This window comes from Penicillium crustosum (assembly GCF_028827405.1).
Source record: "Penicillium crustosum strain IBT 35664 chromosome Unknown utg000002l_segment0_segment0, whole genome shotgun sequence".
NCBI lineage: Eukaryota > Fungi > Ascomycota > Eurotiomycetes > Eurotiales > Aspergillaceae > Penicillium > Penicillium crustosum.
Genome location: NW_026623123.1, coordinates 1932398 through 1950270, shown reverse-complemented (window position 1 = coordinate 1950270; position 17873 = coordinate 1932398). Strand labels below are relative to the sequence as shown.

At 49.7% G+C, this 17873-nt stretch overlaps 5 protein-coding genes across 5 annotated transcripts; 3 read left to right on the top strand and 2 right to left on the bottom strand.

Moving 5' to 3' along the window:
- Positions 1-695: 695 nt before the first annotated feature.
- Positions 696-5362, top strand: N7487_004270 (uncharacterized protein; the record flags this gene model as incomplete). Its single annotated transcript, XM_056872017.1, has 3 exons — positions 696-978; positions 1058-3935; positions 3998-5362. The coding sequence occupies exons 1-3, from the start codon at positions 764-766 to the stop codon at positions 5360-5362; spliced, it is 4458 nt and encodes a 1485-aa protein (XP_056729737.1). The 5' UTR covers positions 696-763.
- A 748-nt stretch (positions 5363-6110) lies between these two features.
- On the bottom strand, positions 6111-7305 carry N7487_004269 (uncharacterized protein; the record flags this gene model as incomplete). The annotated part of the gene is made up of 2 exons (XM_056872016.1): positions 6111-6854; positions 6910-7305. 2 exons carry the CDS (start codon positions 7303-7305, stop codon positions 6111-6113), a joined length of 1140 nt encoding a protein of 379 aa, XP_056729736.1.
- Positions 7306-8412: 1107 nt separating this feature from the next.
- On the top strand, positions 8413-9933 carry N7487_004268 (putative nucleotide-sugar transporter; the record flags this gene model as incomplete). Its single annotated transcript, XM_056872015.1, has 4 exons — positions 8413-8496; positions 8562-8638; positions 8713-9597; positions 9660-9933. The coding sequence occupies 4 exons, from the start codon at positions 8413-8415 to the stop codon at positions 9931-9933; spliced, it is 1320 nt and encodes a 439-aa protein (XP_056729735.1).
- Positions 9934-10599: 666 nt separating this feature from the next.
- On the bottom strand, positions 10600-13419 carry N7487_004267 (AP-1 complex subunit gamma; the record flags this gene model as incomplete). Its single annotated transcript, XM_056872014.1, has 5 exons — positions 10600-10695; positions 10769-12905; positions 12971-13159; positions 13216-13339; positions 13410-13419. 5 exons carry the CDS (start codon positions 13417-13419, stop codon positions 10600-10602), a joined length of 2556 nt encoding a protein of 851 aa, XP_056729734.1.
- Positions 13420-14146: 727 nt separating this feature from the next.
- On the top strand, positions 14147-16068 carry N7487_004266 (putative sterol o-acyltransferase (APE2); the record flags this gene model as incomplete). Its single annotated transcript, XM_056872013.1, has 6 exons — positions 14147-14271; positions 14341-14784; positions 14844-15551; positions 15611-15866; positions 15925-15966; positions 16042-16068. The coding sequence occupies 6 exons, from the start codon at positions 14147-14149 to the stop codon at positions 16066-16068; spliced, it is 1602 nt and encodes a 533-aa protein (XP_056729733.1).
- Between the last annotated feature and the right edge of the window lie 1805 nt (positions 16069-17873).

The following is a 17873-nucleotide window of genomic DNA, read 5'->3' as shown; positions in this document are numbered from 1 at the left end:
ATACCAGCCTATTGATACGCGCCCCCCAATTCATTCCCAGATACCATTATTCTATTATTCTTCTTAAATCCAAAACCCTCAATGGGATGATGGTTTAATTAAACATAGCCCTTTGATTTCATTCTTGTTACTTCTCATTCATTTAATAATACCCTTAAAGACCATACATAATACTATCTTTTACTCGACCGCCACTTCTCTCTTTGCCTCCAGTTCAACATCTGTGCACGTCTCTTTGTCTCAAGTGTTATTCTGTTTTTCAGTAAGTACACTCCGTTCTTTCTCCTACCCCCCCAAATCTTCTTGCCATTGTGGAGAGGACAACTGAGGCCTGGTGCGACTTTGAGAGCTGCACAATCCCTGTCACGGATCCAATCCACCCTACAATTGCTCTTATTCGCCCCAAGCCACAATCAGGTGCTGGCCAGCGAATTGAATTCATCTGACGCTGGTGCCCGAACGTCTGGCTTCCCTCGTCGTGTTGTTCGGTGTTGGTTCCCTCCAGTCCCTCCTGTCCTCCGTTTCGTCCATTTCCCTCCCATCCCCACCCTTCCTGATCGACTCGACTCACGGTTCCACACCAGCACCTGCTTACCTTTTTTTCCCTCCCGCTGATCAACTCGTGTTGAACTTCTTCCTTGCGTCTTCATCACTAATCTTGCGACATCTTCACAGTTGCGCATGGTACCCCCCTAGCGAATGCCAACCTTCAAGAAACCTTTCGCGGATTGCCCATTGATCCCCCATTGATGGGGTGTCCGCTATGAATCCCGGAGAGTTCCCCAACCCGGGCGCGGGGCCTGGCCGGCCAGCCCCGAATGCCACGATGAGGATGAACGCAAACATGCAGGTTCCAAAGAATGACAGTGTGCAAGCTATGATGACCTATGTTGCGCAAATGTTGCAAAACCAGGGACCATTTGGCGGTTGGAAGGCAGAAGTTCTAATCAAGACTCGGGCGACAAATGTTTATCAAATGTAAGTTGCATCATCTTTTGCCTGCGAAACCGGCTTTGCGCTTTGATTTTTTATCTGGTCTAACCTTTACGTGAATTAGGATCACCTCCCTCCGTTTGATCCAACCTCGCATCGATCTCCACCAAGCGGCCCAGGCGGCCATGAGTTTCGAATTAAAAGCATTCACCAAAGCCAACGAGAAGATCGAATACGAAAAGGAATGTACCGAGAAGCTTCTTCACATCAGAAACACCCGAGAGAGACAGGCCGCGGTCGCTTACCAAAGTGGAATGATGCCCCAGACGGGCGCTGGTCAAAATCAGATCCCAGGCGCTTTTCCGCAGCACATCAATCAGAACATGCAGGCGTCCCCGGTTTCTGGCCAACAGCAGATGGCAATGGGGATGAATGGACAGAACCAGCAGGCAGCAATGCAGCAGCGACAGCAACAGCAGTCGCAGGCGATGCTCCAACAGCAGCAGCAACAACAACAGCAGCAGCAGCAGCAACAGCGGTCCCAACAGCGCCCTGGAAATGGGATTCCGATGGTCGACGACCTCAGCACGCTTTCAGCCCAAGATCTTGACCAAGTCTCTCGACTGGCAAACGAGATGCTGAACAAAACCAACCCGGAAGATATGGAAAAGATCAAATTGAACCTGTCAAACATGACACCCGAGCAGCGGCAATACCTGGCACGGAAAAACCTTGAGCCAATGACCTATTTTTTCCGCTCTCAGGCCCTCAACCAGATCAGACGCCATCGCCGCGCTCGAATGGAAATGGGAGGACGTGCGCCAAATGCTGGGGTGGATACCAATGGTAACATGATGGGCGACCCGATGATGAATTCCCAGCACCAGCGACAGATGCTTCAAAATATGTTAAATCTTCAACGCAATTCTGCATTTCCCGGAAATCCCGGCCAGACGATGGAACCCCCAAACTTCATTGGCAATGTGGAAAATATCCAAGGACAGCAAGCAGATGGCCTGCGCTCCCAGGAGGCTGGTCAGCTAGTTGTTCCTGCCAGCTCTTCCCAAATGAACCAGGCCCCATTTCCGAATAACAACAACATGTTTCCACAGCAAATGGGCCAGAACGGCCAGGCGAATATGAACGCCAATAATACAAACGCTCAGGCTCAGTTCCTTGCCCAGCAGCATCTGCAGGGTGGGTCCAACACCCCTCAGGATCGAATGCAGTTCCAGGCACAGCAGTCTCAGGCTCAAGCCCAAGCGCAGGCACGTGCACAAGCGGCCCAGAAGGCTCAAATGGCGATGTCGGGCCATGGTGGCCAAGTGACCCCTCAATCACAACCGCAACTGAACGGACAGAGCCCTGTCATGCCAATGCTGAATCAACCCATGGCCCCGGGTCAGATGTCTCCGGTCCAGGTGCCCGCTCAAGCCCGACCACCGTCTCGGCCCGCGAACATGGGCCAGCATCCGGCTGGCGTTGCAGGACAGGCTGCAATGCAAGGTCAACCCCAAATCCCCTCCAACATCCCGCCTCACATCCAGGAACAACTCGCTCGCATGCCCCCTGAACAAGCTCGGATTTTCATCATGCAGCAACGCCGTGCGGCTCTCAACAACATGGCCCGAGCCAACCCCGGCCAGCAGCCGCAGCCGCAACCAGGCCAAGCCCAACCAATGATGAATAACCAGATGGGCAACGCCATGATGAGAGGCTCGATGAGTGCCCCACAGGATTTGAGCTCAGGAGGAATGCCCCAAGGCCAGCAAATGACTCAGCAGCAACGTCAACAACGCCAAAATGAGATGTATAAGCTCCAAATGCTGCGGCAGCAGAACAATGGCGTGGAGATGACCCCTGAGCAGGGCAAGCAAATGGACCGCGTGTCTTTCCCACCGTCTATTCTGAACATGAATGGCACCTCGATGCAAGTTCCCAGCAACATTAAATCATGGGGCCAACTCAAGCAATGGGCAAATTCGAACCCTCAAGTTGCAAGCCCCAACGACCTCCCACGCCTCATGATGCTTCAGAAACTTCACCTTGGCCAGCTGATTTCAGCTTCCGCAAATCAAGCCAACCAGAATGGCCAGGGCCCAACGGCAACTCCATTCCAAAATACCCAGGCTCCATTTACGAACGCGGTAGGCTTCCCTCCTGGCCAACAATCCGCTGCTATGAACATGGCAGCCATGCGGCCAATTTCCGCCCAAGACATCCAAATGGCTCGCCAAAAGCTTGGACACCAAGCGTCAAACTTCACCGATGAGCAGATTCGGGAGATTCTGTACCGAAACCGCCAAAAGCAGATGATGCAGGCTGCACAGAACCGAGCAATGCAACTTGAAGGAAACACGCAGCCCGGCCAGCTAAACCAACCGGCGGTGCAACCTCCGGTTCCTGCAGTACAGGCTGTCCCGCAAATGAAGCAACAGCATCCCCAAGCCCCGCAATCGACACCCCAAGCGGCGAACGCAAAGCCCCAGGCTGGAGCTGCGGCCAAAGGTGCTAAGGGTGCTGCCGGGAAGCAGGCCTCGAAAAAGAGACCTAGCACAGATGATACAACTGAAGCCCGAGCCACAGCCACACCCCAGATGAGCCAGCCCGTGGCAGCTCCAGGCGCCCCAGGAACGGCCCCCCAACGGCCAGGTCTTCCTTTTACGCCGGAACAGCTTGCACAAATGACTCCTCAACAGCGAGCTCAGGTTGAGGCACATATGCGGAGGCAACAGTCTCAAAGTCGGGGCCAGGTACTTAGCAGAGCTGCTGCTGACGAGGCATGGAATAGAAACCTACCACCGCAAGTTATGGAGGTTTATAATGACATCGCCAAGAACGCTCCTCCCGCAAAGCCTATCCCTGTCTCGCCAGAGCAGAAGGCCGCCATGACCAAACAACTGCGTGAAGCTTTGGATGTTCTCGGCCGATTGGATGCCCTTGTACAATGGTTTGCAAAGATGCAAGGCCAGGAGAAGAATGTGAAGAATCTTCTCGCCATGGTAAGCTTTCCTTTGATAATATTCATGGATAGGCGTTTGTTGACTAATCTGATCTCACTTAGCGTATCCAATTGATGAGGCAGTTCAAGCCCTCGCAGGATTGGGTTGTAAATGAACATTTCACAGTTACTTCCGATTACCTCACTGGTGCAATCCTTTTTATGCGGAAGTTGTTCGCAGTGATGATTTCTCGCATGCAGCAAGGTCAACGTCCTAACGCCTCCCAACCTCCTAGCTCCAACGCTCAGGCAATCCAAGGCAACATGCCGGCACTGAATGCGACGAACTTACAGCAATTGCAGGCACAGGAAGAAGCCCTACAACGAGCCCGGCGCGCTTCTAGCCAGTCTGTTGCAAATGCCCCAGCTGCACCTTTCGCGGCTCCGTCTCCCAGGGGCGTACCTCAGTATGCCCCAGGCGGACTTGCCCCCGAGAATCTTAAACTGCCTCCTCCCAAAAAGCGAAAGCAGTCTCATGGCGTGGCGTCATCCCCGATTCAAGCAACTGCAGCCCCTGGCGCAACGGCCAAATACAACAAAGCGGTGGCGGATGCCACATCCAATGCTGCAGCTATGGCAGGTGCTTTCAAATGCAGTGTGGTTGAGTGTCAACACCATTACCAAGGATTCGCTACGCAAGCCATCTTGGACAAGCACGTCGAAGAAAGCCATCAACCCGAAGAGGAAGAGACGATCGACGATTATCTCAAATATTACCATGAAAGTATTTCGATGGGTCTGGGATTGGACCCCAATGATAGTCCGGAAACCCAGCAGGTGACCACACTCGGACCGGTCCCACCCTCCACCAAGCTTAGTGCAGCAGCTTCTCCCGCGAAACAAAGTATTGCCACCCCTCTCCTTGCCAACAACACGCCTATGGCCAGAGTCACTAGCCAATTCGGAGCCAAGGCCGCGTCTCCTGCTGCAGCATCAACCCAGCTGCTCACCCCGCAGTTGTCTTCTGTCAAGGGAACGAAGCCTGCTGACAAGGATGGAAAGAAGGATGTTATTATCAAACTGGAGGATAGCGACACAAAGGATCCCTGGGCGGAGTGTCCCACCTCGCTTGACACAATCCATGACACATTCTCAAACCTCGCAAGCAAGGATCTGCCTCACCTGGGCTATGATTCTCTCGAGGACTTTGATATCAATGAAGCTACTCCGGTGGACGATGACTGGGCTGCCTTTGCTAGTCTAACTCCTCCAGACGAAGCCGAGGAGGCTGCTTTCTTGGAGAAGTTTTATGAACCTTGGGACGAAGAATCCATTGCCAGGGCGGCGGACTGGATGCGCATTCCGCCTGAGATCCAGGTCAAGGGCACCGGGCCTATGGGACAGCTTGAGGTTGACTGGGATGCTGTTGCGCGCTACGAGAGAGAAGGCATTCGCATCAGTCAGAAGTGGGTTCCTACTTCGTATTGAGAGCATGTACACATCACTAGTCCTACATGAGGATGGACTGAGTTTATCAAACATTTTATTTCGGCGGTTCGTTCACAGCGTATATATGGTTCAGGAGCGATGCGTTTGTACCCTACGCGGGACTCCCGGTTAATTTCTTGTGATCCTTGGGGATCTACCTTTTGGGTTTCTAATTATTTTTGGACTTTTTGTGTTGTCCACTGGCCTCAGCGATGGCGTTTGGAGGGAGGAAAAACCGGGATTAGGTTCTTAACCGGGTCATTTATTTGGATTTCTTCTTGGAAACTTGAATTTTACACATACGTACATATGTATCTATGTAGCTCTACGTAACGACAACATTTCCTGTGTTGGGTCATTCCCCTGTCGCTTTTAGGAGGGCACTCAGAGTGAGGCCAAGTAAATCACAGCCCAGACTCCCACTCAGCGAGCAGCTCAGAGTCATCATCTGATAAATCAACAGTCAGGTCTAATAAACGCTTAGTGAATGCTGGGCAGAATGCGAAAAAAAAGCAATGAGAGATTTAAGAGATATTCTGTAGAATGCAGGACCTCCTGGAGCTGATCACAACCCGAGGCAATGTTACCTACCGTCAACAGCATTCCAATATAAATCTACAATAGATCGTCAATGAATCTTAGAGAACCTTAGGTATGACTTTATTGTATAAGCATGACTTCTATAACATGAATCAAACCCAAAAAGGCTAGACCAACAAGTAATACATCACACCAAAAGCCCTCAGCCTCAACCCTCAGCATAACAATTCATAGAAGTAAACGTCGGCGTATCAAATTTACCCCGATTCTGACACGGCGCCTTCAGATCAGGCGTATAAGCATTAGAATGCAGGCTAGATTTACAATTTTTAGTATCAAATACAGTGCAGAGACCAGCCTCCATTGTCCAGGATTGAGGTTTGTCGAAGGTGCTGGCATCACAATCAGAGGTGGATTTGCCGCGGTTCGTAAACCATTTGCAGGAAACACCTGTTTCCGTGTACTTGCTGCTTAGACCTCCGCGCAGGTTTACGCAGGTCTTCGAGTAGCCCACATTGTGTCCTTGGAGTATGTAGTAGTCGCCCGCGCAGTCCTTCTTGGTGTACATTGTGAGTAACCATGGATTAATAGTTGTCGATTTGGTGGTGCTAGTGCTGGTGCTAGTACTAATGTTTGGTTTTGCTTTTGTTTGGGTTGATTTGGTTGACGACGTCGTCGTCGTTGTTTTGTGGGTTGACGTAGTTTTCTCGGTCGTGGTGGTTGACTTAGATGTGGGGACAGACTTGGTTGTACTGGTCGATTTGGATTTGCTAGTGGATGAAGTCTCGGTGCTAGCTACAAGTTGATGAATCGATTTAGTTGTGCTAGTAGATGTAGGGGTCTTTTTTGGTGTGGCCGAATGGGTGCTGGTGGATATAGATAATGCCGTAGTGGCATGGACCGCAGAAGTGCAAAAGTCCGAAGTGGTTCCACAAAGACCCAAGGAAGAGCACTGTTAAGATATTAGATGTCAAACCCAGAGAAAGGGTTTCAAACCATCAACTTACACATTCATTGGCCGCACACGGATTCAAAGACCCAAGATCAGACCAGCTGTTGGGACGTGCTGTTCCAGGCACCTGGGGCCCACAAACAGCATTTGGAAGCGCAACTGGCATTGGGGGCTCTCCAGAACTAAGGCAGATGAAAGAACCCTGCGATATCTGCCCGCATCCAGGCCATGCCCAGCTTCGAGCGTTGTAGTTTTCGATATCAGCCGTGGTGATGGAGTGTGCTTGGGCAATCACAGAACAAGTTTCGCCAGCCTGGACAACATATTCGTAACAAAGGCCGTTGCTATTTGCTTGAGGTACAACGGCGACGGCTGCACCTGATGTTGCTGTCGAACCGACCAAAAGGATACCGCTGAGAGCAATGAAGTTGCCAAGGCAGAAGAACCCCATTATCTGCAGGACTATTTGAGAGCGTAGTTGGCTTTTGTTCTTCTTCTCTTTTTTTTTTTTTTTTTTTTTTTTTTTTTTTTCAAGGAAACAGGGTCCGTATTTATCTGCTCAAATAGGTGCAAATGCGCCAGACTGTCAAGGATCTGCGCATAATTGAATATGATATCGTCGTGGATGGGCGAGCGCCCTATGAAAGAACTTTGATGCCACTCCAGGGTCATTAGCGTAGTACTGAAACAAATTTTTAGAAAGGTGCTGCATCCGAAGGTTGATATCCTAGATGTTTTCTTTGTCTTCTCCCAGCTCACTGCATAACCTTCCCGGGTTGTTTTATGAAGGCTGGCTTTGTCTAACCCACTTCAATAAGAGCAGAAAAAGAATATCATGTCCAGAGGGGAATGTTGGATACCGAGTCTCTTCTTTGTAGATGTGTAAGACCAGATAATTGGAATGATCATCTTTGTTGGACTCATACCCTATTCACCTTTCTTGCCAACCAAGTACACCAGGTTATTGATGCTACTCGGCCATGTACGGCTTGGAGCAACTGTGCTAGAAATCGGTTAAAGGGGTGGCAAATACATGCGAGAGCCACATCCAATTCTCAAACCCACAACCTGCATGATAATCAAATATATCAATTATCCCTCGATAACTTGTAGTTTAAGTATTGACTGTTGCTACTGATGCTTGGCACCGAGGATCCGTGGATCCACGGTCAGGTTGCTTATGTAATACCCATAAAATTGGGGCTAACCTTGGAAGGCCGTGCTTAATTATACTTAGTAAAAAGCAAGGGCTGAGCACTTAAAAAGGGAAAGCTAAGAACTGAGGAGATCGAGGACGTGCAATATTTAGGTAACGCATTTGACCCCTGGAGAGTATGAACTATATAGACTAATGTAAAACATTGTACGGAGTAACTAGTAAGCCCAATGTGATGCGGGTACCTTGTGGGGAGGGAGTCCTGATACCGTGACACATGTTATCAGTTCCGATAAGCTCTCCGCTTTGTCTCCTCACTTGGCTTCTCCAGGGTCTCCTCACTTCATCTTCTTCTTCTCCTCCTAACACTTGGACTAACTTTTACCAACACAGTGGGACAAGATGGCAAACAATGCCCTCATTCCACTCCTGGTCACGATGATGCTCGTGACCGGGGTGTGCAACACCATTCTTAACAAATATCAGGTTCGCCCTCGATTCAGAGCCACAAAGAAACAAGAAACACAAACTAATTGTCGCATCTCGAACAGGATATGCAATGTGTGCGGAACTGCGATTCCCCAGATCCCAGCCAGCGGAAGCTGTTCGAACAGCCTGTCATTCAAACGTAGGTTTCACCTCATGTTCATGATATAGCGTTGCAACACTAGCGATGAATACTAACACTATACGATAACACAGAGCCGTAATGTTTATGGGTGAAATGGGATGTTGGCTAGTTGTCGGCTTAACCTTCCTCTACCGCCAATATATCGCACCGCGCCTATCCAGTGACCCCTCGCCCCTTCTAACGGGCGGATATCACCCAATAAACGGCGATGACGAAGGCCTCGACCATGACGATGACCACACAGTCGATGGACTCGATAGTGACAGCAGACATCCCAAGCCCCTACCTGAAGATGACAGCCGCATCCCACTCCGCGGATGGAAGATCCTACTTCTTGCAGCGCCGTCGAGCTGCGATATCGCCGGCACAACCCTCATGAACGTCGGTCTTCTCTTTGTGGCAGCCAGTATCTACCAGATGACTCGGGGTGCCCTTGTTCTCTTCGTAGGCCTGTTCAGTGTCCTCTTTCTTCGCCGCAGACTCCACTTATACCAGTGGAGCGCACTCTTCATTGTCGTTCTCGGTGTGGCTGTTGTGGGTCTTTCTGGGGCTCTATTTAGTGGAGAGTCAGGCCACGATATCACCCAGGATGGGAGTGCTACTGATGCGGCTTCGCGTGCTCTTATGCAAGCGCGTGATGTAGCTCGGACTCCTGAGGCTGTCCAGGCTATCATTGGCGTGTTGCTTATTGCTGCAGCGCAGATCTTCACAGCCACCCAGTTTGTACTGGAGGAGTGGATTTTGGAGAATTACGCCATGGAACCGATCCATGTCGTGGGTTGGGAAGGTGTCTTCGGCTTTTTGGTTACTGTCATTGGCATGTTGGTCATGTATCTTATTGTTGGACGGACCGATGCCGGCCGATATGGCTACTTTGATATCAAGCAGGGATTACACGAGGTTTTCGGTAACCGTGCTGTTGCCGTATCGAGCGTGTTCATCATGATCAGTATCGGGTATGTGTTTATCTTGCTTCTTAAGTCCATTTTCCCGTCCTCCCCTCTAACGTTTGTTCTAGTGGCTTCAACTTCTTCGGCTTGTCTGTCACCCGTACTGTCTCTGCTACTTCCCGTAGCACAATCGATACCTGCCGCACTCTCTTCATCTGGCTTGTTTCGCTTGGACTCGGCTGGGAGAGCTTCAAATGGCTCCAAGTTGTCGGCTTCGCGCTTCTTGTCTATGGAACTTTTATGTTCAATGACATCGTCCGCCCTCCGCTCAAGGCTTGTTTGCCCCGTGACCAGAGAGAGGGAGAGGTGCTGCTCCCCGAGGGCCCCATTGAGCACATCTGATTGGCTTGGCTACTTATTCTGGACTTGCCCTCCATATTATATACCATTCTGGCGTCTTGGTATTTTCCGGTTTTGCCTTATATATTGGGCTCACGCATTAGATTTCGGACAATTCATATGACCTCGCATTCTTTTGTTTCCTGCCATGGAGTCACTTGCCGCTTTTCTCTCAGAATTGTATGCTGTTTTTTCGTTTTTTTTTCCCTTGCGGAAGCTGCAGTTGATCTGAATTCTCTTTTGAAGTTATAGAGCCTTGCTTTCTGTTGCCTATTGCATTTTGGTTTATGTATTTGGATCTAGTCTGCGTCATAGGTGTCACAATTTTGAATGCACTTCAACTTCTACTAGTATCTAATAAGTACGTACTTGTAGGAAGGAGAACATTACTCTCATATGGGCCATCGACTACATGGACTCGATGCAATGCACTTGCACTTTCCCATACGCTAAAACTTTCATCTGAAGCATGTACAATAAGAACCCCGCCCCTCCAAGTAGTGAAACGAAGTACAAGAGAAAAGGAAATCAATGGCAGAACATAAGTCTAAATAGATAGAAGCGAGGAAGATGCATATAACGGGGGTGTATAAAACTGGATTTGACTGTTCATGGGAAAATTAAACATTCGTTTGGATGAGCTTTTAGCATCACTGCCACCGATTTGATCTACGGCTCGGACCAGTCCACCTGGTCGGTGACAGGGTTTCCACCGTCGCGGGCGGAAGTAACACGAAGACGGAGACGAAGTTTGGCAGGAAGAGCCTGGAGGTAATAGGTTAGTTTGAGACCCAAAAGAAGGCAAAAGTGTAAAACAGGAAGGATAAGCTTGACATACCCCATTCAGAGCGGTCACACGCATTGATTGTGTGCCCTCGTCGCCGGACTCCAGATCGGCCTTGCTGATTGCGCTCAGTTGCAGCCGCTGGCTCTTTGGCACGGCAGCTTGCAAGCCGACACCAGTGAATCGGTCGAAGTTGGAGTCGTTGCGGAAGCGGGCCAGTATCTGGGCGTTGCTCCCGCTTCGCTGAACTTGCAAAGTAAGTACGAGACCGTCCTTGTTGAGCGCGGTGTGTGCGGGTGTCGCAGCAGTGACAGGGGCGGGAGAGGCGGAGGGCGAAGGCGCAGATGCACCCATGCCTCCTGCACCTAGCAGATCCATCGAGGCGGATGCAGGTTGTGTGGGCTGAGGGGATGGCGAAGGACCGTTGGAGCCAAACAGGTCCATGATGGCGCTGTTCGGGTTCTTCTGGCCACCAGCCCCCGGCGAGGGAGATGACATGCCCGAGTCGCCACCAAGAATGTCTGCCAGCAGATCGGCGGTGTTCGATCCGTTCGAGGTAGGGCTTGTGACAGGGGCGTCGGATCCGCCAACAAGGTCAAGGAGCAGGTCATGCTCTGCGGGTTTGACGACCTTTGTTGTCGACTTCCCACGGAGAAGCTTACTCTGACGTTTCTTAGCAGCAGGGGCAGCACCTAGTACCCGTTGTTCCTCACGGATCTCAGGCGGGGGCATCCGCTCAAGCACACCGCGGCGGATTTGATCGTAGCCGAACAGGTTGGTGTATTCAACGGCACGCTGTTGAATTTCTACACTCAGGTCTGCGGTTCGGCTGGAAAGCAAACGGCGCAGACGTTCAATTTGAGCGGGATCCGACATGCGCACAGTAAGCTTCATGGATGCAGTGATGATGTATTCGACAGCAATCTGGGAGGCGTAGGTGCTGTTGAGAATGTTGGTGAAGAGGTCAACAATATCACTCTCCCGAACCTCCTTGACCAGTTCCTCTTCCTCGTACTGACCACCCTGAAGGAGGCTATCAGCATATTCACCAATGGTCCATGTCGCAGCCAGTGTGAGACCCTCTTGTGAGATGTCCTCCTTCAATGACGAGTAGAGCTTTTGTACCGCGTAGGTTTGCAGATCAGGGGTAGTCGCAATGAGACGGACAAATGAGGACAGGATCTGTTCTTTAACGTAGTTCCCAGCCAGCTTGAGAACTCGCAGAATCGTGTCCATGTGCCAGCGCTTGTTAGGTGCGAACCGATCGGCTGCGATACCTATCTGTGTCGTCATCACGGACTTGAATTCGTTGTCGGCTACCTCCAGGAAGGCCAGCAGTTCCCGCACCAGCACCCGCACATTATCTTCGTTGATCAACATGAAGCTGAGATCGAGCGCTCGCCGGCGAATGCTAATATCAGGATCCCGCAGGCATTCCAAGATCGTGTTGCGATGCCTCTGCACCGCATTTGGTTCAATTGCAACAACCTTATTCAGGGTATTCAACGCAACATAACGGATATTATTGTCCTTGTTAGCCAGGAATTTGCCGAGAATGTTGACGCCCAGCACCCTTAGACCAGAGTCGGCTTCAATATCCAGAATGGTAAGAACAGCCTCATATAGAATAGAGTTACCGACGTTCTTTGAGGAATCCGTATTGGTGGCCACCTGGGCCAGGATGTCGTTGATCAATTCGCTGGTGGCCACATCTCCCCGACCCAATACACGCAAGAACCGAAGGATCTTGACTTGGAGGAAAGGATCTGTGATACCGGACACATCATGCTCGGGGGCATATCCGGAGGTTGTTAGCCCCTTCAAAGCGCGAACCAACCCTCCAGCCAACGGCCGGAACATTTCAATCACGCCCACTGGTCCTCCTTCCTCCTCGTCCTCTTCTTCCGCTTCACATAGATCAATCGCCAATGTCAGCCCACAGAGAAGAACGCCATGGTTCCGGTCTGACAACAAGTTCTTAGCTTTCTCGAGGAAGTGCTCGTACAGGTCTGGAACCTTGCGACATATGCGCATGGCACAGATCGCTGCTTTCCGTCGAATATAGGGGTTCGCGGTCGACATAAGGGATTCAACTTCGGGGAAAAGATCACGAGACATTTCAACGGACGCAATGTTTCCGAGGGTACAAAGAGCGAGGCCGACGATGTATTGGTTGGAGTGGTTGAGGTCACTGTGTTTTAGTTAGCCCAGGGTCAGCCAAATCACCAAAGCCAAGTCAACCACAGTGAAGCCTACTTTTTCAAAGAGTTGGTCACAAGTGTTAGCACTTCTTGGTTCTCATCTAGCAACAGCATAGTTCCCAGATACCCCAACCGCTTGTCGGCGAATCGGTGCGAGGCGAGTAGTTTCAGACATTCGATTTGGCCGAAGTGAGTCCGTTCTCCGAGAGTAAACAGATACAAGAGCTTGGCGACATTATTTCTCCTATCAATTGTTAGAGATCGGTCAAGTAACCGATTGAGGAGGGTGCTGAAGCGAACCGGATGCCGGAGTCATGGCTCTCTTCTCGAAACGAAGCGCGAATAGCGGCGCTTTCTTTTTGGATAACTGCACGTTCATCGGCGATGGTCTTTGCTGATCGGACATTACGGATAAATTGCTTGACTGCAGACAGATTGGATTGCGTGGTCAGAATGCATCTCAGGGGAGAGGAGGGGCGGCGGGCAGCACTTACGGGAAGACATGGCGGCCAGAGGGACCCCCGGCGGGGCGAGGAGGGGAGATATTCAATGGAGAAGAAGGGACAAAGTCAGGTGCAAGTAGATGAACCAAGCACCGCGCTCATAAAACCAATGAAAGGAAAGAAGTGTCAAGGCTGTTGGTCTGGAGGTCTGGACTGTTGTATTATTATTCCTCATGGCAGTCGACCTGGCATCTTGGCATGGGGCACTAGTATAAAAGAGGACTAGCTTGGATACCCTAGATCACCTGACTATTTGATACCATTCGCCTTCACCGCCTTTGTATATACACCTGAGGCAGGAATCTGACATAAGTGGTATTTTTGGAAATTACAATGGTGGAAGTCCCCGGAATGTAAAAATACACCCATCTGAAGGGTCTATAGTACAACATATAAAAATGCATGCTTGTCGCAAGAGAAAAGCGTGCGGTTAAATTGCACTAAAATACAATATACAAATATCCGTAGATGATAAAAACACTCTGATATGTAAGCATATCAACAATTCAACAGTTTGAGCCTCTAAATACATCTGCCTAGCTTGCATACCGATAACGTACTCCGTACATATCAAGGCAGTCTGACGTAGTGGCCCGTGATTTTTGGTTTCGAGTTTCGAGGCCAAACAAACCCAGAGCTGACCCCACATAGTCTTAGGTGGTTCTAAGTTTGGATCTCAGTGTCTTTAATGTGCAAACCCCCTGATTTTGCAATTGTGTCCATATAGGATGTCTAGCGCCGTCTCCCAGAATGAATCTGCGAATCTGCGGCCGCGCGCCGTGCCGATACAGCATGATGGAAAGTCCGACGTGGCTCTCCCCTTTCCAGTGGATAAGCTAGCCCATGATACAAGGTGAAATGCCCTCAATTTACACGACCGGACTGGATCTAGGGCAATAACTAATCTACTTCGCACCTGTAGTGGCCATTCAACCCCTGTTTCCGAAGATGCTCCCCCGTCAGCACATTCGATCTCAACCGCGAGGAAGCAAGTCCGCGCCCGGAACCGCCTGTTTTATACTATAGACTATGTGCCTCGCGTGTCACATTTCGATCCTGATAGCGACTATCATAACTTCCGAGGATTCTTTACACTCTTTTGGATTGGCTTGGCCATCATGGTTGGGACCAGCATCTTGCGCAATATCAAGGATACTGGATACCCCCTACAGGTGCGCGTTTGGAGCCTCTTGACGGCCAACGTCTGGGGGATGGGTCTCAGCGATGCGGCCATGGTGATAAGCTCAGCGCTTGTCCTGCCTATGCACCGGATGTGGCGGGGTGGTCCGCAGTGGCTGCGATGGGCCCGCGGGGGTATGATCTTACAAAGCTTGGGTGAGGCATTTTGGCTGGTTCTATGGATAAAGTGAGTTTATGGCTCGTTGGAACACTGGAACTTGGACGAGGGCTGACAGGAGCAAACAGCTGGCCCTTCATGATGCAATGGACCTGGACTGCGCAGGTGTTCTTCACGCTGCACACTCTGACCATTCTAATGAAGCTGCATTCGTACGCTTTCTATAACGGGCATCTCAGCGAGACGGAGCGCCGCCTTGCCTCCCTCGATAAGCCAGGCCAAAAGGCACCCGAGCCCCCAGCTGCCATTCATTACCCGGAGGTACACCGACGTCGGCCGTCAATGAAGCAGCACGACGAAGATCAGCCCGCAGAACCATTGGAGAGACTGCGCGAAGATCTGGCCACAGAGTTGACCTCCCCGCTGGGCAACATCTCGTACCCGCAGAACCTGCACATTGGAAACTATGTGGACTTCCTCTTTTGTCCGACCCTTTGCTATGAGTTAGAGTATCCCCGCCGAAAGGAGCGACGCTGGTCAGAAATTGGCTGGAAGGCGGCTGCTGTGTTTGGTTGCATCTTCCTGCTCACCCTGACAAGCGAGGAATTCATCGTCCCTGTATTGGCAGAGGCCAGTGCCCAGCTCCGTGTCGTCTACAGCGTCACAGACAAGGCTCTCGTCCTTGCCGAAACCATCAGCATGCTCCTCTTTCCCTTCATGATTATCTTCCTGCTGGTGTTCCTGGTCATCTTCGAATATGTGTTGGGTGCGTTTGCAGAGCTGACTCGGTTCGCTGATCGTCACTTCTATGCAGATTGGTGGAATTCCTGTGACTGGTAAGTTGGAATTGCAGTTTCATACGTCCAGGTAATTTGATTAACTAATTGCTATCTAGGTTGGAATTTTCCCGCGAGTGGAACGTCCCTGTCCACCATTTCCTCTTCCGCCACGTCTACTGGCCCGCGAGGTGTAATTTCTCCCAACCTGTGGCTATGGTCATCACATTCCTAGTCAGCTCTATATTCCACGAGCTAGTCATGAGTTGTATCACCAAGAAGCTTCGGGGATACGGTTTCCTGGCTATGATGCTTCAGCTGCCTATTGTTGCGATTCAAAAATCTCGCTTTTTCCGTGGCCGCACAATTCTCAATGTAAGCTGTTGTTTTGTTTGATTTGGTATTTTGCGGCTCTCGCTGACTTCCTTCCTAGAATGCCTTCTTCTGGTTCTCAATGATTTTGGGTCTGTCTATGGTAAGCTCTACATCTTCACTCTAAGATATGCAACATCCCAGTATCTTTGGTTCTAACCCTGATTTTGCTCGTTAGATGTGTGCATTGTACGTTCTTGTTTAAAGCAGAAAATTGGTGCGCATGCGTCTAGACACAGTGTGCTAGCAAGAAGTAGATTAGGCCAAGGTAGGCATAGAACCCTGGCGGCTTGTTATTAATATATGATACCATTACTAGGTGTCTCCCACTCTTGTACATAGCTTCGGTTACCTTTACCTCAACAGTGATTTGATATTGACATTACCACAACTATGTATACCACTTGTTTGTACTGCCGTAAAGAGAAAAACCAGCTTTGTGTATGGCCTCTGTCCTCTGTGAAGTAGGACTTGGATAATCTGAATATATATTTGGTTCTACAGATATAATATGGGATACCGTTTTGGAAGCTAGTTATTAGTATAACCTTGCCTACCTACATCTAGAAAAATACGTCGATAAATTGAAACTGGAACATATGGACCCTCGGCTATGCGTATAAATTGTCTGACATGCTGCATTTTGCTTCGCTCGATGCCTGGCAACCTCAGCTTTCTGTTACGGAATGTCTGCCAAATTTGCTTGTGCTCTGAGGCATCCACGAATAATAATAAGAAGCTCTAGATGATAGAAACCCAGGTGCCTTAGCACTGTAGAAGAATAGTTGTACGTTTGCATGGTGTCCCAAATCCGATTTGACACTTATAATTAGATTGGGGGAACTTTACTCTTCTTTCGTAGCAAAAAGACATGTAACAGTAATCACGATACAAGATATGTCATAGAATAGCCTCCGGTGGGGCCTTTACATCCGTAGACAAAGAAAGGCTTGTCGCCGTCCATAGTTAACACATTTTCTTGCCATCGAAGAAACCTTTAGCATATAACCAGATAGTTGCATGGTAAATTGCTCTGCTTGTGCGATATGATCCGGACGGTCCACATTGTCGTGCTTTGGTTTCTCGGAATCCTCGATACTCTCTGCGTGCGTCATCGGACCGTTTAAGATGAGCATCGCCGATTGCCATAGGGTTCCACCAGGAGGCCTTGGTAAAGGTTCCTGCAAAGCCTCCAGGGCTATCAAGTCTCCACCTGGGCAAGATTGTACCTTCCCGAATAGGTCCCCAGATTGTGCCTACCTCAGATGGTGTGCCTTCCTTAGTGAGGCTAGGTAATGAATCCTACCAATATGAGAATAACCCCAATTTCCTTTTTTTATCTCATACAATATCGCGGGGGATCTACATATACCCGTCGAACCCACAGTGGCGCAAAACCAATCTATCGTGGCGTATGTCCGTGCACAACCAGACCATCAGAACTCGATATATGCCAGTATGTATACGCTTACATATAAACCGACTTAAAAAGATTTTGACAATATAGCACGTACAAAAAGAAACCGCCCAATAGTACAAACCTATACTAGAGTATCCGAGCCACAATAAATGAAGTTCAAAGCCAATATAACATCCGAAATCCTTTAAGCACCAAACTGATCATTACGGTTCTCCCTATTGTAGCAAAAGTTGCCTTCTAGTATTCAACCCCAAATCCCGCTTTTGGTGGGCAAGAGTGAAGGAAATGACTATCATGAATGCTACAGGTTATATATTCTACGATTAGAAATAGGGCGCCAGAATTATCTAGACAACTCCTGGAATTAAGTATAAAATTAGTGATATCCATATGGTTAGGATTATGACTGAGCTCGTGAACTCATAAGACGATGGAGACATATCATCAGGCCTTGTCTGTATAACCTATTTTCAACCCTTGGAAGACCCTTATGGCGAAACAGGTAAAAAACCATTCGTCTAAATATCACCTAGAACACCACCAAACTCAGATACCCAGCGACTTCTACTGCTATCGCACGTAGGTTTCCA